Genomic DNA, 27,169 nt, shown 5'->3' on the forward strand with positions numbered 1-27,169 from the left:
AGAGTTGCACGGGGGTTGTCGAGAGATTATGAAATCAAGAGTAAATAATACGATAGAAGGTTGGTGTGCATTGCGATGGCACCGTCTATACACGCGTTGAGAGACGCGAATGGAAAGCGTACAGGTACAACTGATGGCAAGCAAAAGGCCGTACCTGTCTCACTCAAAGAAAGTCAGGTGACCAAAGACCTAAATTATCTGGACATAAACAAGACGATCAAAAACTGAATAACCACAGCGTAGAGGAAAAGGAACTGAACTCTGAGTCTCCTTTGTACGTTTGTGATAGTCTGCGTAGAAGCTTCGGCCACACCAAGAGGCAAGACCAAGAACTTCAACGATCTCATCAAAAATAAAGACAAGCTGCCGACAACGTAAGCCAAAACGGAGTAGTAAAGTAACCATGAATTGCCCACGATATTCTTCCAGCACAATAAGAGCGTGATAGCAACATATTTGTACCCGCTGAAACTCACGACGTCCCACAATGAACTCTGGGTCGAGCAGTTCAAAAGGTAAAGACCAACCTTAAAGATCAAAATATCAAGGAATGAGCATGCAAGGGTCTGGGAAGCGAGGTATCCGAAAAGCTCAGGGTGAAATTCTCCTTTCAACCCCAGGAAGGAGGACCAGAGAAGGATGTATGTGATAAAGGACATCAATGGGATGTACAAATCTGGGGCATTCACGTCTTCTGATGGAGGAGCGTAGGTAGAGCCAGCACTTGCGTTTGGAGTAGGGTCAGTCTGGGTAATACGAGCCCAATTCTTCTGGCGGTAAGGGAAAAGTATTAGGATGATCTTATTGAGCACGTATGAATTGCTCACATTAAAGTAGAACTTCAATTCACCTGCAACAGGGATGTAACTTCCGAAGTTCTGCTGGATATACTCGTTTGACTGACCAAAGCTGGTTTTGGCAAACTGGGCAGCCATGGAAGCGGTGGGGTCTGAAAAGAAGCTAGCGTATGGACCAGCGTTGCCTGCGTGCTGTTGGTGTTGGCCCTGTGGAAACTGTCCACCTTGTCCTGGAATACCACCAAACTGGCCAGCGTTAGGCTGTTGGCCAAACTGCTGGCTCCCGGCAAATTGCTGTTGTTGGCCAACGAATTGTGGTCCACCAGCAAACTGTTGATATTGCTGATGTGGCTGTTGGTGATGTTGTTGTGGCGAGTAACCTACATGCTGAGGTTGTGGGTGACGTAAGTTTTGTTGTTGAGGAAGGTCATCCTCGACGTATGCGTAAGGGTTGGACATTGCCGATTTTGGATCTCGATCGATGTAGTCGGGACGTTAGTATTCCAAACTGTTTGAGGTTTGCGAGTCGTGTATGCTACATAACACGTACCGCGAACGGTACCTGCTTCTCTCTTATAATCTCCGGCTATATCGATAAAATAGGGTTTTGTATATTTTTATCATTAGAGATAATTAAGAAGCAGTTTATTCAGTTACCTACTTTTTAAAAGTGGTTCCGATACAGTTTTATCTATACAAGGCGGAATACCATGGCTGTGTGCCTCTATTTCTGGATTTCGCAGCCATATACTGGAACCTACCTCTAGTGAAATACACTAAGCATATATTAGTCCTAGGCAAATCTAATTCTCTATTACAATTTAGCATGAGTAGCGGCCACGGCGATTGGTGCAGCTCTACGTTTCTTCTCGGCTTCTTCATCAAACTGTCTCTCGTCCTCAAACCTCTTGTAGGTGTTGTAACCCCAATTAGTGGTCTTGTAGAAAGTCTTTCTGTCATAAGGGGTAAGTTCCCTACCATCTCTAAGTCTGTAAACCAAGTCAGGGTTGGAAATGAAGTATCTGGAAAAACCAACCAACGTTCTTCCATCCTCTGTGTCATCTAAAAGCAGCTTGAACTTTGGAGCATCATAAGTGTAGTTACCAGCCTTCATCACGACACCCTTCCAGACAGCTTTCACGAAATCATTGTCACCAGCGATGTCCTTCTCTGCGACATCAAAGACACCGGACACTCTAGGTTCGACAACGGAAACGTATGCAATTGGTCTACCAGCATCAGCTCTCTTCTGCAACTCGTTCAAGAAATGAGAGTAGATGGTGATTGGATGAACCTCATCCTTTTGAGCCTGAATACCGTAAACTGTGGCCCATGGAGAGATTCTGACGGCTAGCCTTTCAGAGCCAATCTCATCTGACAATCTGTCGATGACACTCAAAATGAAACGAGCTCTGTTCTCGATGGAGCCACCGTACTTGTCTGTTCTCTTGTTTGCTGAAGGAGCAAAGAATTGGTTGAAAAGGTATCCATGAGCACAGTGGAACTCGACGTAATCGAAGCCAGCAGCCACAGAGTTCTTAGCTGCCTTCAGATATTCATTGACCAAATCGTCGATTTCCTCGGTGGTATAAGCTTCGATCTCGTTTTCGGCCTTTTTAGCAGCCTTCTCCAGTCTTGGATGGTCATAGAGAGCAGAAGGACCCTTGAGTTTCTGGCCTTCCTTCTTATTCTGTGCTGGATCAGCCACACGGCCCAATCCCCAGAGCTGGACAGTAACGAACGACTTGTTCTCGTGGATCTTATCCGTCACCTTCTTCCATTCTCTAACGTGTTTATCGGTGTAAATACCAGGAACGAACGCGTAGGAGCCAGTCTTCTTGCTTGGCAAAGTTCCCTCCACAGTAAGTAACGTGCCTGGGTACTTTGATCTTTCGTCGTAGTATTCGAGCTGGAGATCCGATGGGGAATGGTCCTCCAAGGCTCTGAATCTCGTGGATGGAGCAAACACAATGCGGTTGGAAAGCTCGTTTTTACCAACCTGAAGAGGCTTGAAAATGACAGTGTCTTCTAAAGGTCTAGCGACGACAGGGGTAGGAGGAGGAGCCATGGCGATGAATAAATATGGAAAAAGAGGTAATATTCCGAGAACTTCAGCTTCTTATGTACCCCAGGCGTGCCCCAAAAAAACTGTGTGCAAAAGCGGGTATTACAGTGACGTTTTACCCGCAGTAGCATTTGTCATCGACAAGAATATATATCGGGAGCCGCATTGAAAAATTCGAGAGGAGTTGATTGTCGATGCAATTGTTTATCACCAACTCGCACCCCACTATCTGGACTTAACCCGGAGATTAAACTTTTCCGTGATTTTGCCTGGCCTCGACTTCTCTTTGGTCTTGTACCTTAACCAGGCTTTCGATGAATTCGTCAAGATCCCAGAATCCAAACGTACATGCCAAGCACAGTAGAGTACATAGACTGAAAACGCCCCCACTGCACGGTTGTCATTTTTCCTTCTCCTAAACGGGCCTCGGTCCGAGGAACAACCACCAAACCACCAATCCCCCCCCCCTTCTATCTAGCATAGACGTGTTATGCATAATTTGTAAAAGAAAATAGTCAAAGTGGGGGCACCCAACCGTTCATAGTGGGCCACATATCGGGTACATTGTGTGGAAAAAGTATACGAGTTAGTGTGGTACTCTTGCGGAAGCAAGAAATTTAGTGTCGGCCCACCAAGGCTTTGCAACCATTCTGTGGTTTGGCGTGCGAAATGTCAAAACATGTCAAAAAGTGAAGAAGGTGAGGAAAGTCCAAGACGTCAAGTCTGGAAATGGTAATTCAAAGGATGTATATAATTTCGTTGTAGTTGTGAACAGCTGGAGCAAATTCTTTTTCGAGTTACTTTTCTCGTCCAGAAACCCATTGTTGGGAAGGTTATCTATCTAGCCATGTGGACCGCAGTTGCGCAACTTCTAGAAAAGTCCGACTCCGTTTGCTGTGCCTGGATCAACCCTTTCTAGACACTTCCACAGCCACGCCCATCCTCGCAATTACCTTAAAAGTGTTATATTTATAAACGATTCGACTGCCCGTCATTGTCTTCTTTTTTTTGTGTTTTTGTCACACACATTTTTGCCAGTTTTGCATACCCATCGGGCTATAGACCCATATCACCTGAAGGTATTTCGCATACAGGTTCCACTTGATTAACATTTCTTCTACATACACCTGATCTATTTACATAACCCCTTGCTACTCAATTGCGTTCCACCCGTTTCAAAATGAATAAAGGCAAAGTTCTTGTTGTTTCTAACCGTCTCCCCGTGACGATAAAGCGGAAAGACGATGGCTCTTATGAGTACTCCATGTCTTCGGGCGGCTTGGTTACTGCCCTTCAGGGATTGAAGAAGTCCACAGAGTTCCAATGGTATGGCTGGCCTGGCTTGGAACTTCCAGAGGATGAACAGGACCAGGTTAACCGAGACTTGATGGACCAGTTTAAATGCTGTGCCATTTTCTTAAGCGACTCTATCGCTGATTTGCACTATAATGGGTTTTCCAATAGTATATTGTGGCCTCTCTTTCATTATCATCCAGGTGAAATGAACTTTGATGAGACAGCCTGGGCTGCTTATATCGAGGCTAACCGTCAGTTTGCATCGAAGATTGTGGAGCAGGTTGAAGATGATGACATGATCTGGGTCCATGATTACCACTTGATGTTGTTACCACAGATGTTAAGAGAGGAATTGGCAGCGTCTAGTAAAAGTCCAAAGAACGTTCGTATTGGATTCTTCCTCCATACCCCATTTCCATCTTCTGAAATTTACAGAATCTTGCCCGTCAGAAGAGAAATTGTTACTGGTGTGTTGAGCTGCGACTTGATCGGCTTCCACACCTACGACTATGCCCGTCATTTCTTGTCCTCTGTGTCAAGAATTGTTCCCGATGTAAATACATTGCCAAATGGAGTGGAGGTCGAAGGGCGCTCCATCCAAATTGGTGCATTCCCAATTGGCATTGACGTTGAAAAGTTCACCGAGGGCGTCAAGAAGCCCGCAGTGGTGTCAAGAATTGAACAGATGAAACTGAAATTTGAAGGTATGAAGGTCATTGTCGGTGTGGACAGACTTGATTATATCAAAGGTGTACCACAGAAACTTCATGCGTTTGAGGTCTTCCTCACAGAGAACCCTGAATGGATCGGTAAGGTGGTTTTGGTACAGGTTGCCGTTCCATCAAGAGGTGACGTGGAAGAATACCAGAGCTTGCGAGCAAATGTGAACGAGCTCGTTGGAAGAATCAATGGACGTTTTGGCACAGTTGAATTCGTTCCAATTCACTACTTGCATAAATCTGTGCCATTTGACGAGCTTATAAGTCTCTACAGAATATCGGACGTTTGTTTGGTCAGCTCTACTCGTGATGGTATGAACTTAGTCAGTTACGAGTATATTGCTTGCCAACAGGAGAATAATGGTGTTCTCATTTTATCTGAATTTGCAGGTGCCGCTCAGTCACTTAATGGCGCCATCATAGTTAACCCATGGAGCTCAGAAGACATGTGCGAAGCCATTAAGGAAAGTTTGACTCTTCCAGAGGAGAAGAGAGCCATCAACTTCAAGAAGGTTTTCGACTACATTTCTAAATACACTTCGGGCTACTGGGGTGAAAGTTTCGTGAAGCAATTATCTAAATGCAATGCGGAGAAAAAGCTTAGCCAGTGGAGCTAAGCAATGGGGAGTCATTATGTCTTTAATAAACAATTTGGTACTCATGCAAGATGTAGTCGTAGTTGGCCAGCACAGAATACCTATTCGACGTAGTCTAATAAATGATCGTCGTCATGGCTCAACAGCGACAATGTATGAGCCTCTAAATTTTCAATCAGAAGCGGAGTATGATTAGCGTTTTCTTTATCCTCATGGTCCTTGTCTTTGATGAATGAAGTTGAGGATGAAGGGGATGGTAGTTGTTTCTCAGCAAAACCACGATTCACAGTAGTACTGTTGACAAGATGCTTATCAGCTGTGATAACCTGTGGCTTGATGCCCAATTTAGACAACCAAGAAGATCCCGTGTTGAGGTATGAATATGGGGATGGAGCCGGTGGTGCTGTAACGAATTCTCCGCCCGTATATAACGATGTCTCGGGCAATTGAGTCTTTTGATGAGGGAAATGCAAGATTGAAGCCGACTGGGACTGTGGTTCTTGATGCGACTCATGCTGCTTTTTAGCTTTTTGTTGTAAAACTTCAGAGCGCTCGAGAGAGTACTCTGATTCGCCCTCTTGCTTTTCGTCCAGACGGAAGGCAGACATGAGATAAGGAAGTTCTTCGCTTAATAAAGACTGTTGCATGACAGTTGTTGACAGAGAAGAAAGCGAGTCCCTTCTGCGAGAAGAATAGTCTGTTTCCGGAGAATACCTTCTGTGATCGTCGTCTTGACCCGATTTCGAGGTTTGGGGCGTATACTCGGCTTGTTCTGCTCTTTTAGCCAATTCTTCTTTTGCTTGTTGTACCTTTTCTAGCTTGAAAGCTTCGAACATTTGCTCCATGTCACTAATGACGGCCAAGCACTCGTTTCTTTCTTCAATATCGTCACCATCAACCGCGTCGTTCAATTGCTTTAGAAGACTCATGACAAATTGCTTATAAGAATAAACAGTCTGCTGTTGTTCTGAGCTTCCTTCACCCAACATAAGCTCTAAATCGGTTCCAATAGTGATGAGCTTAGCCTTCAGGTATGCAATTGTCACTTTATCTCTTAGTTCATCCTTAAGTTTGATATTTCGTAGCGTTAATGAGGTGAGCAATGTACCACTATCACTGATAAATTCAAGAGGCGATAGCGATTTCAGGGCGTTTGTAATGAAATCAACATCCGCGGATATCTTATTGAGTTTCTTTGTGAGTTCCTGGCATGAATTGATGACTTGTAGGGAAACATTATTATTGAACTCCTTATTCTCTTCGGTATTCGAAGCGTCAAAATGGTCCGCAGAGCTGGCGTCTAGGGAGAAAAATGTCCAGTTCTTTAAATTTAGGTCTATTTTTTCTAGTGTTTGCAATATTGTGAGACTTAGCTGGCATAGTCTGGATACCTTCCGTTCTGTAACCGCTAGGCCTTGTATAATCAGGTTTATCTTTGAATTTTTTGCCTTCTCCTTCAAAAGATTTGGATCTCTAGCGAGCGTCAATATTGGATCATCGTACGTAGTGTAAGTATCGAACGTGGTATATGACATTGTTCCAGGATGCCTGAGTTGGATTGAATGCGATGAATGCTGTGGGTAAAATGCAAGGTGGTTTATTGGGGGAAAGTGTTGTTTGTCGGTTTAAAGGCTGTTGAAGCTGTGAAATAAAATGCAAGTGGGTGGTCAATGAATGGGAATAGAGTTGTATAAGTGGATGTCGAAGAAGGAGAAGTACATGGGCCTGACTAGCTAGCGCGGCTCCAAGGGTAAAAAGAGAGCCAGTGCTTTTTCTTATATTTTTTTTCTGCAGGCGTCCTTGACTTGCTAATGAGTTTAAATATCTATTATCTAGTTTGGCAAAAAAAGATACCAGGATTGATTTGATTACTCTAGATACCCCACAGGAACAGCCTCGAGTGCTTTGGAAATTTTTTTAAAAAAAGGAAAATATTTATGGTGTTGTTGAACATTAAACTTGTGTTTTTTCGCTGGTGTGCAATCCTGGCCTGATCTTTTTCGCAACCAGCGGCTGGTCGTAGCATTAAAATCTCATGATAGATACCCGTTCTATAATCGGTGAACTCGGGATACTAAGGGTTATACTCATTTCGAAACGTAGTGGCGGATATGGTGCCAACGCTCTTTGGAATGAATCTTGGTCGTTAATCATTTCTTCTTGAATTGCTCGCCCCACTTTTCGAGCGTGCCATCCGTATGTAGAGCGACAATCATTAACGTCATATTGTCGAAGCCGATACCCGTGATGTTATTGGCCATACTGATACAATCGTTTAAAACGTATTCAGTAATGTGTTGTAGGTTCCAGCCCTCACGCAACCTCTTACGAATGAGACGGATTAGTTGATCATTCGTGTAGCAGTCCCAGATACCGTCACAAGCCAACACAATGAACTCGGGTTCGCTCAAGCACTTCAAGTCGTACACGAGAACATCGGGCTCGACACTGACTTGGTAGAGCTCTGGTGGAAGAGCCACCAAGTTGTCCTTGATAAGTTTCCGGTTCCGTTCTAAGTATGCGTTATGATGCCCTGTAGGATTAAGCGAAAGCCAAGGCAATTTGAAGTTAAAGTCACCGAAAGCTCGAGACAATGCTAAAACTTCATTCACTCTGCCATTGATCACGTAACCACCACTGTTCTCAATACGAACCCGTTCACCCATGGTTGAAGGCTTGTGATCAAAGGAGAGATTTTTCAGGCAGCCTCCTTTAAGCGAAAGAATCGATCTGGAGTCACCTGTATTGGCAACAATAACATAGCGCTTGGCAATAACGGTGGTGATGATAGCAGTGCTTCCGCAATTGGCAGCTTCGGTCTCGGGTAGCAGGGCGTCAACCTTGAAAAAACAATCCTTGATGAGCCTTATGTAAGTCAGCAAGTCATTGTCCTTGCCCTTCTTGATGGATGCCGAGAGGGTTCTGAAAATTGTCGCCACTAACTTTTGCTGTAAGATCTCGGCTATTTCCTTACCGCCGTGGCCATCGAAAACACCAAACACGGCAAGGTTCTCGTCGTCAGAGACCCGTACGTCGTGGGCATCTTCCATGGTCATTCTATAGCCTTGCATTGAGCCAATGGTGTAGGAGATGGAGGAGTGTTCCCGGAACTCTATGGACTTCTCCTCCACTGGGTGAGACAAGAGCTGACCCATCTGGAAGGATATATGGAAGGAGCGGTGGCAAGCAAAGGCAGATATGGAGGAAAACGATCTCTGTTGGAGAAACTCTAGAAAAACACGGCCGGAGGAAATTCTAGACGGCGGGAATGTAACAAGCAATGGCTCGTTTATCAATCTAGGCTTTTCTGGCGGAAGCGGAACAGCAGGAGACTCTTAACGAGATAACGAAAAATAAATGGATCAAATATTAAAAATAGTATAACCCGTCAATGGACAACGGCTCCGGAAGGGACAACTTCCCGAAACAAACTTCAATCGATTAAAAGTAGCTAATGCCTCTCCAATCGAGCCGAGGGCAAACAACGATGATAAAAGAGCAAAAAAGTGTTACTCTGCCGCTTTTTTTCTGTTCACCTCACTCTAGGCTCTCGGTTTCTTTTTTCCCTCACTTTAACCTATTTTTTTTTTTTTTTTTGGGGGGGGGGGGGGAGGGCGAGCGCTGATCCCCACTGCCCCAAACTCAGACTGTCCTGCAGTGGAGGATTAGAATGGCTCAGTCCTGCTAAGGCTGACTGTTGGGGTTGGAACTCAATATTTACTTTTGGCTCTTTTATATTTAGTTACTCGTGATGGTATCAATTCCAATTATTGGGCCAGATACTCCGTCTGGCGATAAACATTATAAGACGCCTAAAGCGTTTCCTATCGGTCCTCACTTCAAGAGGTACGAGCATAACCCTATCTTGACTCCTAATCCTGATAACGAATGGGAGGCAGCATACGTTTATAATGCCACGGCAATTGTGGTGGATGAATATGTGTTTTTGTTATATAGGGCACAGAATAAGGCTCGGACTCTGAGTGTGGGATTGGCATGGCTGAAGGACGGCTACAACTTCAGACGGTACTATAAACCGGTTTTGTATCCTACCGAGAAGTGGGAAGAAAGGGGTGGATGTGAAGATCCACGGATAGTGAGAGACCCAGTGCTGAAGAAGTTTATCATGACATATACTGCTTACGATGGAGCGCATGCTAGGCTCTGTGTAGCCGAGTCATTTGACTTGTTTCACTGGAAGAAACATCCGCCTATCATCAAGGATGATAACTTTGATGAGGTAGCCAATGCTCTTGATGGGTCCCATTTCATTCGTCGGGCTTGGCTGAAAAGTGGTGCTGTGTTTGTTGACAAGCATAAGGACGGCAAGTACTACATGATCTGGGGAGAATCTGGCTTCTACTTAGCTACAAGCCCTGATTTGGTCCATTGGGAGATCACTAGCAACAATTATCTGTCTGCTGTTTTCACAACTGGCAAATTCAACTGGCAGGACCGGTTAATTGAGCCAGGCCCTGCGCCTATTAAAATTGACACAGGCAATCGTCATCAAAACTACTACATTTTGTTCTACAATTCTTCTACAATTGGCGGCGGGCCGTACCCAAAAGCAACATACACAATCTCGCAAATGTTGATTGACTACGACAACTTGAAAGATGGGCCCTTGGCTCGGTTGGAGAAACCGGTCTTGGTCCCTGAGGACGCTAGCGAAGTGACCGGTCAAGTCGATAAAGTGGTATTCACCGAAGGTGTAGTCCAGTTCAAGGGTCAATGGTTTTTGTATTTCGGACAAGGCGACTCTAAGCTAGGTGTTGCAACTTGTCCAGCATATTAATCACAATCGATCACAAACTCTTATCTATGCCGAGTGGTCTAAGACAGTTGTAGGACTTTTTCGCAGCCGAGCATTGACAGGCTCCATATCTACCCCAGTACATCTTATCATATCTAAGATATTTCCTACTTGATCCTCTTCATTTACAACAGAGTCCAGCCTTCCTATGAAGTCCCTTCTAAAAAGGCTGGCCCTCGATGTCGATCAGCCTACGAATGATAGAGAACCTGTGCGCTTAGCGTTTCTTGGAGGAGCAAAGAGTGGCAAGACCTCGCTCATCTCAAAAGTCACGATGGGCAGCTTCAGAGAAACATATTATCCACTGCAACAAACCCAGCCCATCCTATTCACCTACTTCCCAAATGCTCCGCTTTCGAAGCAACTATTAGATACATTTTCCCCACGGGACACATTGAATCTGGCTTTGACTAGTGATAATGTTGTTCTCAGTCCGGTTGTTTATAACAGTTTGGTGAATAATACTACAAAGAAGCCAACCATGCCCGTTACTCAAAGCAATGCCATTGCTATTCAACAGTCCAATCATATTTATTCAACGTTTACGCGGACAAATGAAGTACAGACCACACCTATCCTCATGGAACTCATAGATACCCCAGCATTCAACCCAAAGCAGGTTGTCCCGTTCTTAGAGGCATCGCTCTACATCAAGCTCGAAAAAGACGTTCTACACAACTTAGCCAACGAGCCTCGACAGCCCGTTAGTACTAATCCTTTGATTGTTGCTAGTGGTGCGAGCGAGTTAAACGGTACGGTGGATGGATATTATTTCGTCTATAGCGCAGTACCTTCAAGTCTCCCACCATCCTATGACGAATCTTCAGGCTCTTCTCCGCTGCCACAGACTGAAAATGGATTTGATCTACTACCGCTCATGAAACAGACTCTCGATGAAGCATGGCAAGAATACTACACATACAAGGTTTCTTGGGAGAGCGGAAAAGAGTCTGACATATTCTCATTCAAGACAGCCCTTCGAGGCTTGATAGTCGACGAAGTCAAAAAACCCTCATCATCCTATCGTCCTCCTGGCGGCTCTAAACTACTTGAGATCTCATCGGATCCCGCAGACCCGTCATGCCCACCACCAATATGGCTTGTCTGCACCCATTCTAATCTGCCTCTCGCGTCGCCAAAGCTTATAGAAGACGGAAGGCAGCTCAGCAAAGATTGGAAGTGTGGCTTTTTAGCAGTGGATGTTGAATCAGACGTCGAGGAGGCTATTGCCCTAATGGTAAGGGAACTTGTCGAACGTCGTCAACTTCGCAAAGGGTACAGGAAAAGGTAAATGTTACCACACACTTATAGGTTTGCAGCCATTATCACCGTATACTATGTAGTATCATGCGCGATAACAGTGCACTATCAATATAGGTAACTCCAACATCCCTCTTCTTTCGCCAACAACCACATGAGACATCCATTGTCATGTCTAAAAAGCCAGCCAAATCGCATTCCAAAACCAGTATGGATGCTCTAGCGGGTCAAGAACTACTATGTGCGGAATGTATCCATGAAGAGATAGACGTGGTACGGAGCTCAGTCATAGCTAACGAGAGGCAGAATGACCAGATGAGAGACGATATCGACGGGATTTTTCGTCAATGTGAAACCCTACAATCTCCTTCTAAGGCTACCACTAATGATAAAACGAAGAAGACCTCAAAAACCACTGGGGCCACACCTCTCCCGAACTCAGGGGAGATACCAGCCCCCAAGCTATACTCGGTCAAAAACCTTGCATTACAACTTCTGAAGCTAGCAATTCTCAATTCCAGGCTTAAACAAAGCGATATAGATCGTTCAAAAGAGATACTAGAGAAGCGGGTGGCACTACTACAAGCCAAAGTGAACAGTGCTAGGCTGGAACTAGAGGCCAAGGAAGAGCTGATCCAGAAAACAAGAGCCAAAATCATAGCTCTGCATCATGACTTGTCTGAGAAATATAACGAAAGGATATTAAGATTTCGTCTAGAAGATGCTCGAAGAGCTGCCAAACAAGCAGCCAACTTCCAATACCATCATTTCCGAGTGCTTCGTCAAGTCGTTTTCACCAAGTATGACTCGTGGAAGGCGCGAGAGATGGATCTGAAAGGGAAACCTGTAAGACTTGATCTTTTTGGGCAGCCAATTATTCCCCTTGAGTCCTTTTTACTGCATAACAACAAGCTTATTGCAATTAACTCTTTTCTAGAGAATCTTATTCATTTTCAGGTCCTAATGGTTGAATTGTTGAATAGTGATGGCTTCCCTGTTGACCTCCCTTTCTTGGACTACCTTAAAAGGCAACTACCTGATAGTCAATTCTATGGGCAAGTGCAAGAGAAGATCAACTTCCTACTTGGTGACGAGGCGGACCCAATTTTGAAGCTGGCAGAAGAGAAAGATCATGATAACGAATACGTCGAGGAGGAAAATAATAAAACACTAGAACCCAGGCCCTCCATGGACAAGATAACGATCACTGATAACGTAATCCAGGTTCCATTATCCTTTAAGACTGCGAACCTTCAGAGGAGAGCATCTGTCCGGCTGACTCTGTCAGAATCACCAGCTCCGGACAATTTTCATCCAGAAGTGTTTCTGGCAACGCCAGAGCCAGGTCTTAACGTTGATAATAACATAAGCCTGAATGAAAAGACCAAGTCTAGCACAATCCAAGGCAAGAGAATGGTTATCGTACCTAACAAGATATTGACCAAGCCATTCACCAAGCTCACATTAAAGGAATACTTAAAGTTCATCCTGATCGTGGTTAAGATTGTGGTTAACTTTGATATGCTCCTTCGCCAGACTGTTGATAAAGTACCACAGCCGAAGAAGAAGCAGTCAACGAGAGACCTATTAACAAGTACTTATGGTCAACTACGAGGAGAGCCGGACTCTACTCAAGATGATGACAACCAGTCCAAATTTGATTTAAGGAAGATTTTGGAGAGATTCGCTGATATGGATCACTTCTTTAAATCCATCATACAGACTCACTCCGAAAAGTTACGAAGCCATGCCTCAAACAGTGCACTTGCATTTTCAGCTTTGACTGGTAATACCGAAGGCATGGACGCGGTGGCTATACCTTCAAGTGGTTCGTCGGCAGGCGGCTACGATTCATTCCCCACTGCGTCACAGCCCAGCTTACAGAGCCACGAAAGCTCATCACGATTACGAGAGTTCTACAGCAATTACCTTACAAACAATCGTAAGAAGGCAACACTGGTTCCAAGCCCAAAGACCATGGCTGACCAGCAAGTTTATGGCGCTGTGAGCGAGGGCTTCCTGGACACGGAAGAAGACAACACCAAGTCATCTTCCGGAGATGACCGTTGGACCTCACCGCAACCATCCCCTCAGCAAGAATCTGAAAGGGAACCATATGATATAAAAGAAGTAATGGATGCCGTTCATAAGCTAGTTGCAAACGGTAAGGCTAGTGGCCGAGATAACGGAGATGGTGGGGATGAGGCCGTAAAGCTTGCTACTAAAAGCATGATGAAGAACACTCAATCTCACCTAGCCGACTGGGATGTTGTAAGTCGATTATACTAATAAACTTATAGAGAATTTAGTTTGCATACTGAGCTAGTAGTTGTAGTGATTTTGCAGCCAATATCGAGAAAGTGCGTAATGGTGAGCATGCCACAGTAAATGCCTGTATGATGATTGCTGGTCTAATTATCGACGAAAAGCGATAACCTATACCTCCCTTCTAGTGAGATTGAACGTCCATCGTCACCCCAATAGAATTCCCGTTCACTGCTCAATCTTTGTGGAGACGCACCTAAGATGTTGTCAGATAAGGAATTGTATGAATTGAACAAGAAAGCCGTTACTGAGGGCTTCAAGATCAAGCCAAGAATCAATTACAACACCGTGGGTGGTGTGAATGGTCCTTTGGTGATTTTGGATAACGTCAAGTTCCCCTCTTTCAATGAGATTGTTAACTTGACTTTGCCTGATGGATCTGTCAGAGCCGGTCAGGTTTTGGAAGTTAGAGGTACCAAGGCTATTGTCCAGGTGTTCGAAGGTACTTCTGGTATCGATATCAAAAAGACCAGAGTTGAGTTCACTGGTGAGAACTTGAAGATTGCCGTCTCTGAAGATATGTTGGGCCGTGTTTTCGATGGTTCTGGTCGTCCAATTGACAAGGGTCCTAGAATTTTTGCTGAGGACTACTTGGACATTAACGGTTCTCCTATCAACCCATACGCCCGTATTTACCCCGAGGAAATGATTTCCACTGGTGTTTCCGCTATTGACACCATGAACTCCATTGCCAGAGGTCAGAAGATCCCAATTTTCTCTGCTTCCGGTTTGCCACATAACGAAATTGCTGCTCAGATTTGTAGACAGGCTGGCTTGGTTAGACCAACCAAGGATGTTCACGATGGCCATGAGGAGAACTTCTCCATTGTTTTCGCTGCTATGGGTGTTAACTTGGAAACCTCTAGATTCTTCAAGCAGGACTTCGAGGAGAATGGCTCTTTGGAAAGAACTTCTTTGTTCTTGAACTTGGCTAATGACCCTACTATTGAGAGAATTATTACCCCAAGATTGGCATTGACCACTGCTGAGTACTTGGCTTACCAGACCGAGAGACACGTGTTGACCATTTTGACTGATATGTCCTCTTATGCTGACGCTTTGAGAGAAGTTTCCGCTGCCAGAGAAGAAGTGCCAGGTAGAAGAGGTTACCCAGGTTACATGTACACAGATTTGTCCACCATCTACGAAAGAGCCGGTAGAGTCGAAGGCAGAAACGGTTCTATTACTCAGATTCCTATCTTGACCATGCCTAACGATGATATCACCCATCCTATTCCTGATTTGACCGGTTATATTACCGAGGGTCAGATTTTCGTCGACCGTCAATTGTCTAACAGAGGTATCTACCCTCCAATCAACGTCTTGCCATCTTTGTCTCGTTTGATGAAGTCCGCTATTGGTGAAGGTATGACCAGAAAGGACCACGGTGATGTGTCTAACCAGTTGTACGCTAAGTACGCTATTGGTAGAGATGCTGCTGCTATGAAGTCCGTCGTTGGTGAGGAAGCCTTGTCCACTGAAGATAAGTTGTCTTTGGAATTCTTGGAGAAGTTCGAGAAGAACTTCATTGCCCAAGGTGCTTACGAGGACAGATCTGTTTTCGACTCTTTGGACCTTGCATGGTCCTTGTTGAGAATTTACCCTAAGGAAATGTTGAACAGAATCAGCCCTAAGATTTTGAACGAGTTCTACGACAGAGCTAGGGACCAGGACGATGACGACGAGGAGGAAGAGAACCCAGACAAGTCGCACGATTTGATCGACGCTTAAGCATAAGGACGATACTAGTTCCCGAACTTCATTTCATAGCATATTGTCTCTTTACCAAACTAGAGTGCTCTCATTTTCTTCCTTATTTTTTTCTAAAATAAAAGCTATTCATGTAATACTTATATTCACAGTAGACTGCTTTGATGCTATAAAATGAATGTGTGACGTTGATTAACAACGAGTTGCAACTTAGGCCGAAGCAGCCTCCTGCTGTTTCTTCAAGTTACCAATATGGTTAATGGCGGAACCAGCCTTAAAGAAGTCGATCTGATCCTTGGACATGGTGTGCTTGCAGACGATCTCAAAGTCGCCAGAACCATCTCTCTTGGTGACCTTCATTCTCAAGGTACCACCATTGTTACCATCCTTGGCAACCATATCTCTCAAGTCAACGGTGGAGAGTTGGTCACCGGCGACAATCTTGTCGTAGTCAGCCTCGTCAGCAAAGGTCAATGGCAACATACCCTGCTTCTTCAAGTTGGTTTCGTGAATTCTAGCGAAAGACTTGACCAAAATAATAGAGCCACCAGTAAATCTAGGAGACATGGCAGCGTGTTCTCTGGCAGAACCTTCACCGTAGTTGTGCTCAGCAACAACAATCCAAGGACGCTTCTCATCCTTCCACTTGAACATCAATTCTGGAATGCCGTAAGAGTCACCGTTAAGGTCGTAAGCAGTGTTAACTTCACCGGTTTCCTTATTAACGGCACCGATCAAGGTGTTGTATGAAATGTTCTCAAGATGTCCCTTGTACTTCAACCATGAACCAGCAGCAGAAATATGATCAGTGGTACACTTACCCTCAACCTTCAATAAAACAGTGGTAGATAACTCATCTCCAGACCATGGTTCGAAAGGATCCAAGATTTGAAGTCTATCGGATTCGGGAGAAACACTGACTTGGACCTCTGGCTTTGGCTGTGGGTTAGGGTCTGGGTAGAATTCTTCACGTCCTCTGATGAAACCTTCACCAGGCAACTCGACACCCTGTGGTGGCTCAAACTTGAATTCGGTACCGTCTTCCTTGGTAATTGAGTCTGTGAGAGGGTTGTAGTTCATGTCACCGGAGTAGATCATGGCAGTGACGATATCTGGAGATGTCAAGAAGTTCATGGTGTTTCTGTTACCATCGTTTCTGGCTCTAAAGTTTCTGTTGAACGAGGTGAAGATAGCGTTAGACGAAGTTGAGGTCTTTGGAACATCAGTTCTGTCCCATTGACCAATGCAAGGGCCACAGGCGTTAGCCAAGACAATGGCACCGTTTCTTTCGAAAATGTTAGTCAAACCATCTCTCTCGATAGTAGCTCTAATCTGTTCAGAGCCTGGAGTGACAAAGAAAGGAATCTTTGGCGTCAAGCCAGCCTTTTCAGCTTGCATAATGATGGAAACTGCACGAGACATGTCCTGGTAAGAAGAGTTGGTACAAGAACCAATCAAACCAGCACTCACGTTTTCAGGCCAGCCGTCAGACTTAGCCTTGGAGCCGAAATCAGAAATTGCAGTAGACAAATCTGGAGTGAAAGGACCGTTGATGTGAGGCTCCAAAGTGTTCAAGTCAATTTCAATGACCTTATCGTATTCAGCACCCTCATCAGCTCTCAAAAAGTTGTACTTGTGCAAAGCAACATCGGCTGCCTGAGAGATAGGAGCTCTATTCGTTTGAATCAAATAACGACGGTGGGCGTCCTGGTATGGGAATGTGGAAGTGGTAGCACCAATCTCGGCACCCATATTACAGATAGTAGCCATACCAGTACAAGACAAGTTCTCGACACCTTCACCAAAGTACTCCACAATGTAACCAGTACCACCACGGACGGTTAAGATACCGGCAAGGTGAGTGATGACGTCCTTAGGAGAGGTCCAGCCGTTCATTCTTCCAGTCAACTTGACACCCAAAATCTTTGGAGCCTTCAACTCCCAAGGTGTACCAGTCAAACCATCCACGGCATCGGCACCACCCACACCAATAGCAATAGCACCCAAACCACCAGCGTTTGGAGTATGAGAGTCGGTACCCAACATCATCAAACCAGGAACAGAAAAGTTCTCCAAAACGATCTGATGAATAATACCCGAACCAGGACCCCAAAACTGAATACCATACTTTTCACCACAACTCTGCAAGAAATCAAAAACCTCCTTGTTGGTTGCGATGGAGGAAGTCAAATCTTGATCTGCACCATCCTTACCCACAATCAAGTGATCACAGTGAATCGAAGCAGGCACAGCAGTTCTGGACATTCCAGTAGTCATAAACTGCAACAAGGCTGTTTGGGCCGAGGCATCTTGCATTGCAACTCTGTCTGGGTGCAACTTCAAGTACTGTTCACCACGGATATTAGATAAGTCACCGTTACAGGTAGCTAAACTGTCATGGGGATCGACCAAATGGGAGTAGAGAATCTTCTCTGCCAACGTCAAAGGCTTGTTATTCACCAACTTCTTGACTTCTCCCAAATTCGATATGAGCTTAGCATATGGAGGTGTTCTAGCTTCATACTCTGGAGGAACAGCGAAAGACGATGCAAGATCAGAGCTAGTGGCCAACGTTCTGGCGTAAATCCTTCTCGAGGCACTTAGAGAGCTTCGAGCGGCTAGCATATTTGTGTATGGGATGAAGTCTATAGGTTTGATACTATATTATTGTTATACAAGCTGCGATATATTAAGGGTAAATTTTTCACTACTATACCCCACTATGCACCAAGGTCCTACACCTCGGCCAATAGATAACAGTGTAGTTGTGCTTATAATGCGCGGGAAGCTTCAGAGACCTGTCTAGATAATGTGACTCACCGCTCTCATTGCCGTGCGCATGCTAGGGATAAGCTACCGCGGTATCGACTATGAGCCATCGCACCCGTGCCTCTCGCTATCATGCATCTCTCTAGACCCTCAGCTTCTTTTTCGCAGCCATTAGGATACTCTGGGAGTGTCTCTGGGCTGCAATTCACAACTCAACTTCCAGGCACGATCTTCTTCACCTTTGTTGAGCTGAGCAATTTGAAGAATTCGAGCAAAACAAGTTCTTGCAATGCTGGATTACTGACAATCTTCAAATCAGCAGTATTGTTCTTGCCGAGGTTGAGCGAAAATCTCGACCTTCTTCTCGAACCGTCTTCTTCCACGTAACGAACTTGCAAGCTCTCGATATCAGCAATAACTCTAGTAAGCTTAAGATGCTTGTCGATATTGATAAGCTTCTGGTTCAAAAACGTGTTCGCCTTTCTGTAGTTTGGATTACCGTCCGTCACAAATGTCAAATCTTGAAGGAACAAGGAGAAGTATGGCACAACAGGGTAGTTGTACTCGCTATTTTCCAAAAAGAACCTCAACTTCTCTCTGTAAACATTGAAGTTATTTTGTGGATGTGCAACATTGCAAAGGTACTCATAAAGGTGGGTGTACTTAGGAGGAAGTTCATCCCAAAGACGCTTAACTCTCGTGATCAAGTGTGACTGTAAGGAAGTAATGATAGCCACCATGGAGTTGAAGTTACGCATCTCAAAGCAACTAAATCCAACCTTGAGCCACTGCTTGACTTGATTAACCCTTTGCTTATCGGTGAGTCCAGGTTGTAAAATAGATTCGAGGACATATCCGGATAAACAGTTGGTGAACAACAACGACTGCCTCACGTTGTTAGCAAGCTTAAGATGAGCTTTCTTTGCGGTGTAATTTTCAAAAAGTAATTCACTTGACTTGATGGAGCAGAAGATTTCTGATTCGATCAATGTCAACTGGTTTGAAAGCTCCAAAACCTGGAAATCTAACAAGTTTGGTCTGTACTGGTCCAAAGCCCATTTCTCCTCACACAAATTGAACCATGTTGGCAACATTGATTTGAGTGGCATTGTTGCAAAAGACCTGGCTTCAATGAAATGACGAGGACACCAAGCATCACCAAGCACCTGGCGAAATTTAGCCACTGTTGTCTCAACAGTAGCTTGTTGGGTCTTTGTTAACAAAGTACCAGCTGAAGTGCCCAGCCCAGAAAGGGAAAGGCCCAAGGTCATAGACTTCAAAGAGCTCGAAATTGAACTGCTCGAGCTAATCCGTGAGAGTTCATTATCTTCGACGATCGAGTAGCGAGATGAATCTTCCAAGTCACGAAGGTCACCTCCAGAGTCCTTTCTGTTGAACTTCTTGAGAGTAACATGCCTTTCTACCATCTGCTTCTTGTCTCTGCCCTTCGTTTCCTTAATTGACAACTTAGCTGCGATTTCAATCAATTTCATAGCGTCAAGGGGAAGATGTGGGTAGATTCCTTCATTAAAAAAGTTGACAAGGGTGCACAACAAGGGGCTGTCCGCTTCGTAATCCCAAAATGATTCCATCCAAATCTTGAAGATTGCAATAATCAAACGTCTTCTCTTCTTCAAGCGCACCTCCAACAATGCATCAGAATTATCAGTGTCCTTTCCATTGCCGTTGTTCTCCTCGAATCTGGAAATAAGTCCTTCAAGCAAATCTATGCCACTAGCAAAGCTTCTCAAACAGATGAAGAATCCTGAAATAAAGAAATACTGAGGAGGTGAGTCCTCATTAGTTAATGTGTAAATCAAACCCTTAAATGATGCTCCCAATAATGTTCCATTCGCGTCAACTAGAAGTTCATCTTTGATTGTGTAGGCCTTGTTATTAGTAGAGTCTGATGCAATGAAAGGCTGGAATTCTGCAGTGGATGCATTGAATGGAGTATCATCAGTATCAAGAAGCATGACTTTATGGAGCAGATCAACACCATTCGGCGTCATTCCTAGGCCACCAGCCTTTCCAGAACGGAACATCGAGTAACGGTTAGTTGACCTACCATTCTTCTTCTTCATTACCCTCAAATCCTTATTTTTAAGCGAATGCGACTGAACCATACCGACAGAGCATTGACGGATGAAATCAGCAGGATCGATTCTCATCTTGAGATAGTCAGGATATGATCTTTCCAGGCTCAATTTGAAATCGCCAATGTTATCAAACAATTCATTGATTGAGCGAACACTGCTGTTAATAGCCTTAATTGTTCTGGCCGCAACTTGTCTCAAGCGAACACCTTCTTCAGTGAAGGTATAATCTTGGTTATCCTGCGAAGATTCACCGTTGAAAACACGAGATTGTTTGTCCTCGCCGACTGTCTTGTTGATAAGCACCTTCACACAAGTGACAAGTTGGTCTCCGAAAGACATAAACGCGTCCATTGATGCATCAAGCTCAATTGATTTACTTGACGTATACTCGAGCCCTGTTTTGGAAATGAAAAGAAGCTCGCTAAGTAAGAGAAGGATGTGACATGATATCTTCTCTAATAATTCACAGCCCTGTGGATTATGCTCAATCAAGTCCAACCTACCCATTATGAGTGATAGGTATGAATACAAGATACCCTTGATTTCGGTGACTCTCTGCTTGGCGAGTGGAGGCGTATGAAGTAGTGGATAAGTGTTCATATCAGTACGAAGTCTCTTTTCGGCTTCTTTCTGAAGAATGTCCTTACTTTCCGTGAGCCAAACGTCAAAGAAGTATACACCACGTCTTATAACCAGTAGAACAAAAAGCGTGAGAATTTCAACCTTTTCAAAGTTCGTTGTGCCTTTGTACTCGGCGGCCTTCTTCATAAGCTCCCACCAGTCGTACATAAAAGCTTTTCTTGCCTTACGAACAACTGGTTTCTTGACAATAATTTCACTTGATCTTGAAAGACAGTCGGTCTCATCTAACAAACAACGAACACCGTCTTTGATATCATTCAAATGTTTGTTTGAAAAGGTCTTACCCTTTGGGCCATCCCTAGAAAGCGGGTTGGAAAGAAAACGACCGCATGCATTAAGCAATGGGAACATGAAGTGCGAGAACTTAATTTCATCAGAATCCACTTCTTCGGACTGATTGGCTTCCAGGGACGTTATCGCCATGGCAAAGTAATTCATAGGGACCCAACCTCTCTCTAATGTCTCAATCAAGATCACTTCGCCCCAACCAGAGTCATCAATGGTGTGGACAAATGCAATATCATTCTTTTCAAACGACAAACAGACAGAGTTCTCAGACTCAAGTTGGGACTGGGTAGCGTCAAATGAGTGCAAGGCACGAATAAAAAGAGAAGACATATCTTCATCCTCAGTAGTGCTAGAGGCAACTGACCATCTCGAAGGGTCAATTCTATCCAGCAGAACATCGACACCTGAATTGTTTGCAGAGCTGTTCTCGCCGTTTTCTCCGTAAACTATATTTAATCCGCCGGCTGGCTTTGTAAATTTAGTCTGCAAGTCGCCCCTTGGAGGTACATCATCCTGGCTGTTATCTGGGTCAACCAGAACGTCATGGCGCATAGGAGCACTCGATAGGTTAGATGACGTGCTAAGCACCGATGTGTCTTCGTCATTGACGACAGCAGGTGGAGTTGGTGTATCATTCTTTTCGTGGATTTTCTTGTAAAGCAAACTTGTTCTGCTTGTACGATGCTGGTTTTGGGCCTGAGCCTTGTGGGCGTTGGAGCTGAAGTTATTGTGGAAGATGTGAGATTCTCGAGAAACATGCGAGCCAGTTTGGAGCAAGGTAACAGAGAGTCTCTTGAACTTTTGGGGTAGTTCGACATGGGAGGAGCTTTTGGATACCCCGTTTGAGGTGCTAGATTCTTGCTGATTATCAAAGACGCCAGCGGTATTGAAGACTGGGGTTTTGTCGAAGATGGAATCATTAGTGCCATGCATTTCAGTATTAAGACGAGGAGTCTCGTCTGGGTCAATCAAGCCATTCACATCTTGTTCAGATTGGTCATTGGAGTCTTGCCTCAACAAGGAGTTGTTAATTGAGGAGAAACTAGGTTCACTACCATTGGTAGCTGTGTAGTAAGATCTGAACGTCTGACTTGAAGTCTCTGGTAGAATTCCATTGCCATTGTTGTTCTTGGAATGAGTTGAGCTTTGAGAACCATCCTCGTTATAATCGGAGCCAAAGAGTTCGGAAGACTGGTCGTACTCGTGCTCGTCCTCGTTCTCCTCTTCAATCACAGGATCGTTAGTGAAAAAAGTCGAACGGCGTTCACTTTCTACCGGCGAGTAGACACTCAGCGAGACCGAGTAATGTGGCTGCTGCATGGTTATCTTGAAAAATTGGAATGGTCAGCGATGTGATGGTGTCTAAGGTAGTGGTTTTTGTCACTCGGGTAAAAAGCCTAAGATCGAAGAAACATTCCTTCGCGTAGCCACACAGGACGCGTTCCTGAAAAGGGAGTGTAATTCTATGTCGAGACAGGAGTTCTGCATTAAACTACAGAGAGAAGACCAGGAAATGAATAAAAGCCCTGGGCCTAAAAAAAAAATTTTTCAAACGTTAAAAATAACCTGGAAGAATAACCTTTCCCAAATGTAAGCCCCTGAGCATCCTCGGTGCGCTCTCGGTGGTTAAAAAAAAGCTCGGCCCTTGGCACCCAACTTGACCATTGCTCGGTTGCAAAACGGTCGTTCGACGTAAAGCGCGACTACTTAACCAATGGGCATTACATACGAGATAGAGTACATGGCACGAGACGAAGAGCCAAGATGAAACACCAACGTAGACGACAGAAAAAAAAAAAAAATCTAGAAACCAAACGTACATGTACGCTCCTTTCAAGTTTGCATCAACAGAAAACCTCTCATGTATGTCTCTCTGCAATTTCTTGTCCATACTGAACCCTTGATGTGCTTTGTTAATCGCGGAAGGTTGCAAAATTTACTGCGACAGGCAGTTTGGTAATGCTGCGGACATGGATAAGCCTTGGGTTGGTCCAGATCCCGTTTGCGGCTTGTTGGGGGCCGTACAGCCTTGGGGTTTCTTCATACCGATTTAATACAAATCAGGAAAAGCTTGTTTTTTTGCATGCCATTGTTGGACCCTCTTTGTCTTGGTTCACTAAGGCAAGGGCTCGTCTAGTGCTAATGCATGGTAGAGCGGCTCGTCTAAATGGAACATGGCTACCGCTTGAGGTTGCAACTCCGGACTAGAGCCGAGGGTAAAATATGAGATATTTGAAAAACGGTATGCTGTTCTAGACTTGGTTGTTTCTTGTCGTAACTATGCGGAGTCTTGGTAGTCTTAGCTTCTGTGCTCTGCCGTTGCATCCATAGCTGAATACCGGTGATCCCTTATTTCTATTTGATCTTCAGGGGTTCTCGGGCAGCAAAAGAAGAAACTATACGGATGATCTTGTTTGTCTTGGATCAGCTTCCTTTGAATCCCCTCTTCGAGAATTTCATTTTGCAGCCACTTACCTTCTCTAGCTTCTGGTTACTTTCTTGCGCGGCCTAAGTGGCCAAGAGGGACCCACTCGCTAGACGTTTTTCCTGTACTGATGGCATGCGGTGCATCGATGACACTGAGCTAGGCATCAATCCCAGTCATCACTAATGCCCACATATACATGCCAAACATGTCAGGTTCAAGGCCTGGAGGAGATTGGTAAACATCTATCTTCTACTAGACACAAGACTGTCAAGTATGATCTGTTGGAAGAAACGATACAGTGCGAAGAATGTGGCGATTCCAACATCCATCTCTTGAAGATGATCAGGTACGGCCTTTCTGATATTAGTCTTCTATGCAACGATTGTTCAGAGAAAGAAGGTAATGATGAGGAGCTGGCGTCGTACTCCCTATCAAATGGTTCCTTATTTTTGAAATTGCCTCAGTACTACAAGTTTAGAGATATACAATGCATGAATTGCCATCTGGAAAAGGATCTTTATGTCGCTGACACTGGCAAAGGGCAACTCATTCACTGTCGGGCCTGTTTTAAAGCTGATAATAATGTTGATCCTAATGCCCATGACTATGTTAGTGAGAAAAGCGATTCATTCTTGCGAACTTTACTTGGTATCACTGAACATGTCCCCAAGTCTAATGCTAATTCAAAGAAGGGCGGGCGTAAAGGCGCCAGAAAAACAGGCAAAGAAAGAAGAAGACCGAAAAAGGTCGATCCAAATGCCGAACAGAGAAAGGCTCACTACGAGGCCAAGATGGCTACCAAGGCTCAGTTTCAACTGGGTAAGACCGTGAAGGCAGTGGGTTCCCTTGATACAACCCCAATCCAGTCTCGTTCCGTCACTCCCAAACCCTCCCATGGAAAAGACCATTCTAAAAAGGCTTACAATTCATCTTCAACAGTCAAAGGGCCAAAGAAGAATGGTGATAAAAGTGGGAAATCTTCAGAGCCCGCACTGAAGAGTCAAAATGGTTCAGCCGATCCCAAGAAAGCCTCAAAGAAACTGCAATCCAAGAGCCCTATACCCACCGGTAAAAGTGATAAATTAAAGTCTCCAGGTCCTAGCGAACCCAAAGCACAGAAGGGGAATAAGAAGTCAGCTCTGCCCGCAGTGCCATCAAAGGGTGCCCCCAACAGTGGCTCTAGTAACGCTTCTAATGGCGGTCTGAAGCAACGCGTTAAGAATGGAGATACCTCGTCTGATAATCTGAGTATCAAGGTACCAAAACCCACAACTCCATTGGTGCTTCCTCCTGGTATCTCACAGTTCACGCCAGCTTCCGAGCCCCCTCTTCTGTACCCTGACTTGACGTCCTATTTCAACGAAATGTGTTACAACTTGTTCTTAGAGGAAAAGATCCTGCTTTCCAACAATAACACTTCTATGTTGCAGCCTGGTGAGTTCATTTTGGAATGGTACTCTGAGAATAATCTCAAGCACAAGCAGTACAAGATCCAGATTCTTCTCACGCCCGAAATACTAGATCGGTATATCACGAAGAATATGCAATCAGTGAAGAGTTCTCCGTTCTCTCAAGATCAAGGAATTATTCTCGTTTTGGATGACAGGATTCCGTGGTACGGTAGAATCGCCATGGTCGATACTTTCAGCGCAAAGAACCAATCTTCTGGTAAAGGACATGGCAAAAAGGGAAAGCTGAGAGGCCCAAAACCTACCGGTCCTCAAATATGCGAGATAGCTGTCGAGTTGTATCCATGGAACACCATGCCTCTTCCGAGAACAGTGGATGTAAAGCACCTTAAGCTTCTTCCAGTTTCTGTTCCGGTCGGTCGAGTATTCTTCGCTATGCAAAATCTTCTGAACCCAAAGTTCAAGGATTTGTTATTGGGCAACAAGGAAGTCAAGCAGCTCAACTTCAAAAACTACTTACAGTTAACCAAGTCAACTTTCAATGAATCACAGAAGGTGGGCTTACAATCTGTGCTTAATAACTCGATTACTGTTTTGCAGGGTCCCCGGGCACTGGTAAGACCTCTACGATTCATGAGATTATTTTGCAGTTGTTGGAGAAGATGAACACATCGCCTATCTTGGTTGTTGCCGCTTCAAATATTGCTATCGATAACATTGCTGAGAAGCTTTTGCCCAAGCATGGAAAGTCCATATTGAGAATTACTTCATTGCAAAAGGAAATCGAATATAACAGGGAACATCCATTAGCATCCATTTGCTTGCATCACAAGGTCTTTGACGGTTTACCTCCGCATCTCCAAGAATCTCTTAGGAACTTAAGAAGATCAGGTGAAAAGATCAGCAAAAGTCAATACCAGAAGCTCATGTCAGCAATTATAGACTACTCGAATATGGTCATTGGACTGAGTAAGGTCATATTGACAACCACCGTCACGGCAGGTGGCCTACAGTTGAAAGCGCTTTCGAAGATCCCTGTCGTGATTATGGATGAAGCGACACAATCATCAGAACCAACAACACTTATCCCACTTTCCATGAACGGTGTTGAGAAATTCGTTTTTGTTGGTGATCACAAGCAATTGAGCAGTTTCTCTGATGTTCCTAATCTTTCGTTGTCTTTATTCGAAAGAATCCTTCGAAACGGTACTTACAAGACGCCACACATGCTTGACACCCAGTATAGAATGCATCCTGCTATCAGTGAGTTTCCCAGACACAAATTTTATAACAATCTTCTTAAAGATGGTATCACCGCTGAGGATAGAGTTAAAGATGGCATTCCGAGTAACCCAGTTACATTTTGGGACACCGAAGGAAAGAAGGCTGAGAAGATTGTCCGCACTCGGTTCAAAAGTGATGGAGGTATGACATATGCCAACGATGGAGAAATCAAGTATCTCGAGAAGGTGTTGATGACGCTCATTTTCGACAAAGGAGTGAAGAAATCTGACATCGGTGTAATAACACCATACAGGGGACAAAGAGATTTGATTTCTTCGACCTTAGTGAAAAACGATCTCATCAATCCGGATAAGGATATCATTCACGAAGATGTGGACCGCGATGATTTCTACAATGAGTCGAAGCCACTTACTATTCATACTGTTTCGGATATAATGATCGCGTCTATTGACGCTTTCCAAGGCAGAGAGAAAGACTTCATGATTATGTCATGCGTTCGTTCCAATTCCGAAAACAAAGTGGGTTTCTTGAAAGATGAAAGAAGACTCAATGTCGCATTAACTAGAGCAAGGTACGGTTTGATTATCATCGGCGACGCTAAATGTTTGAGTAACGACCCCTTGTGGAAAGAGTATATTGATGATCTCTCCTCGAAGGGCCTGTTACTAGGCGGTAACGAATTTCTGTATTCTTGATAGCCCAATA

General features: G+C 44.5%; 11 protein-coding genes across 11 annotated transcripts; 5 read left to right on the plus strand and 6 right to left on the minus strand. All coding sequences in view use genetic code 12, as the record gives it.

Annotated features, from left to right (window-relative positions):
- Positions 1 to 194: 194 nt before the first annotated feature.
- CXQ85_001697 (protein transporter YIF1) lies at positions 195 to 1,256 on the minus strand (the record flags this gene model as incomplete). The annotated part of the gene is made up of 1 exon (XM_025485395.1): positions 195 to 1,256. One exon carries the CDS (start codon positions 1,254 to 1,256, stop codon positions 195 to 197), a length of 1,062 nt encoding a protein of 353 aa, XP_025340860.1.
- A 355-nt stretch (positions 1,257 to 1,611) lies between these two features.
- Positions 1,612 to 2,865, minus strand: CXQ85_001698 (alkene reductase; the record flags this gene model as incomplete). Its single annotated transcript, XM_025485396.1, has 1 exon — positions 1,612 to 2,865. One exon carries the CDS (start codon positions 2,863 to 2,865, stop codon positions 1,612 to 1,614), a length of 1,254 nt encoding a protein of 417 aa, XP_025340861.1.
- A 1,177-nt stretch (positions 2,866 to 4,042) lies between these two features.
- On the plus strand, positions 4,043 to 5,494 carry TPS1 (alpha,alpha-trehalose-phosphate synthase (UDP-forming) TPS1; the record flags this gene model as incomplete). The annotated part of the gene is made up of 1 exon (XM_025485397.1): positions 4,043 to 5,494. One exon carries the CDS (start codon positions 4,043 to 4,045, stop codon positions 5,492 to 5,494), a length of 1,452 nt encoding a protein of 483 aa, XP_025340862.1.
- An 80-nt stretch (positions 5,495 to 5,574) lies between these two features.
- Positions 5,575 to 7,008, minus strand: CXQ85_001700 (uncharacterized protein; the record flags this gene model as incomplete). Its single annotated transcript, XM_025485398.1, has 1 exon — positions 5,575 to 7,008. One exon carries the CDS (start codon positions 7,006 to 7,008, stop codon positions 5,575 to 5,577), a length of 1,434 nt encoding a protein of 477 aa, XP_025340863.1.
- Positions 7,009 to 7,623: 615 nt separating this feature from the next.
- PTC4 (type 2C protein phosphatase) lies at positions 7,624 to 8,628 on the minus strand (the record flags this gene model as incomplete). Its single annotated transcript, XM_025485399.1, has 1 exon — positions 7,624 to 8,628. One exon carries the CDS (start codon positions 8,626 to 8,628, stop codon positions 7,624 to 7,626), a length of 1,005 nt encoding a protein of 334 aa, XP_025340864.1.
- A 596-nt stretch (positions 8,629 to 9,224) lies between these two features.
- On the plus strand, positions 9,225 to 10,271 carry CXQ85_001702 (uncharacterized protein; the record flags this gene model as incomplete). Its single annotated transcript, XM_025485400.1, has 1 exon — positions 9,225 to 10,271. The coding sequence occupies one exon, from the start codon at positions 9,225 to 9,227 to the stop codon at positions 10,269 to 10,271; it is 1,047 nt and encodes a 348-aa protein (XP_025340865.1).
- Positions 10,272 to 10,437: 166 nt separating this feature from the next.
- On the plus strand, positions 10,438 to 11,580 carry CXQ85_001703 (uncharacterized protein; the record flags this gene model as incomplete). Its single annotated transcript, XM_025485401.1, has 1 exon — positions 10,438 to 11,580. The coding sequence occupies one exon, from the start codon at positions 10,438 to 10,440 to the stop codon at positions 11,578 to 11,580; it is 1,143 nt and encodes a 380-aa protein (XP_025340866.1).
- Positions 11,581 to 11,720: 140 nt separating this feature from the next.
- VMA2 (H(+)-transporting V1 sector ATPase subunit B) lies at positions 11,721 to 15,605 on the plus strand (the record flags this gene model as incomplete). Its single annotated transcript, XM_025485402.1, has 2 exons — positions 11,721 to 13,820; positions 14,034 to 15,605. The coding sequence occupies 2 exons, from the start codon at positions 11,721 to 11,723 to the stop codon at positions 15,603 to 15,605; spliced, it is 3,672 nt and encodes a 1,223-aa protein (XP_025340867.1).
- Positions 15,606 to 15,794: 189 nt separating this feature from the next.
- On the minus strand, positions 15,795 to 18,209 carry ACO2 (aconitate hydratase; the record flags this gene model as incomplete). The annotated part of the gene is made up of 1 exon (XM_025485403.1): positions 15,795 to 18,209. The coding sequence occupies one exon, from the start codon at positions 18,207 to 18,209 to the stop codon at positions 15,795 to 15,797; it is 2,415 nt and encodes an 804-aa protein (XP_025340868.1).
- Positions 18,210 to 18,565: 356 nt separating this feature from the next.
- On the minus strand, positions 18,566 to 22,702 carry BUD5 (Ras family guanine nucleotide exchange factor; the record flags this gene model as incomplete). Its single annotated transcript, XM_025485404.1, has 1 exon — positions 18,566 to 22,702. One exon carries the CDS (start codon positions 22,700 to 22,702, stop codon positions 18,566 to 18,568), a length of 4,137 nt encoding a protein of 1,378 aa, XP_025340869.1.
- Positions 22,703 to 23,992: 1,290 nt separating this feature from the next.
- CXQ85_001707 (RNA helicase) lies at positions 23,993 to 27,159 on the plus strand (the record flags this gene model as incomplete). Its single annotated transcript, XM_025485405.1, has 2 exons — positions 23,993 to 25,810; positions 25,840 to 27,159. 2 exons carry the CDS (start codon positions 23,993 to 23,995, stop codon positions 27,157 to 27,159), a joined length of 3,138 nt encoding a protein of 1,045 aa, XP_025340870.1.
- Positions 27,160 to 27,169: the final 10 nt, after the last annotated feature.

The sequence above is a fragment of the Candidozyma haemuli genome, assembly GCF_002926055.2.
Source record: "Candidozyma haemuli strain B11899 chromosome Unknown C_2014730914, whole genome shotgun sequence".
Lineage (NCBI taxonomy): Eukaryota > Fungi > Ascomycota > Pichiomycetes > Serinales > Metschnikowiaceae > Candidozyma > Candidozyma haemuli.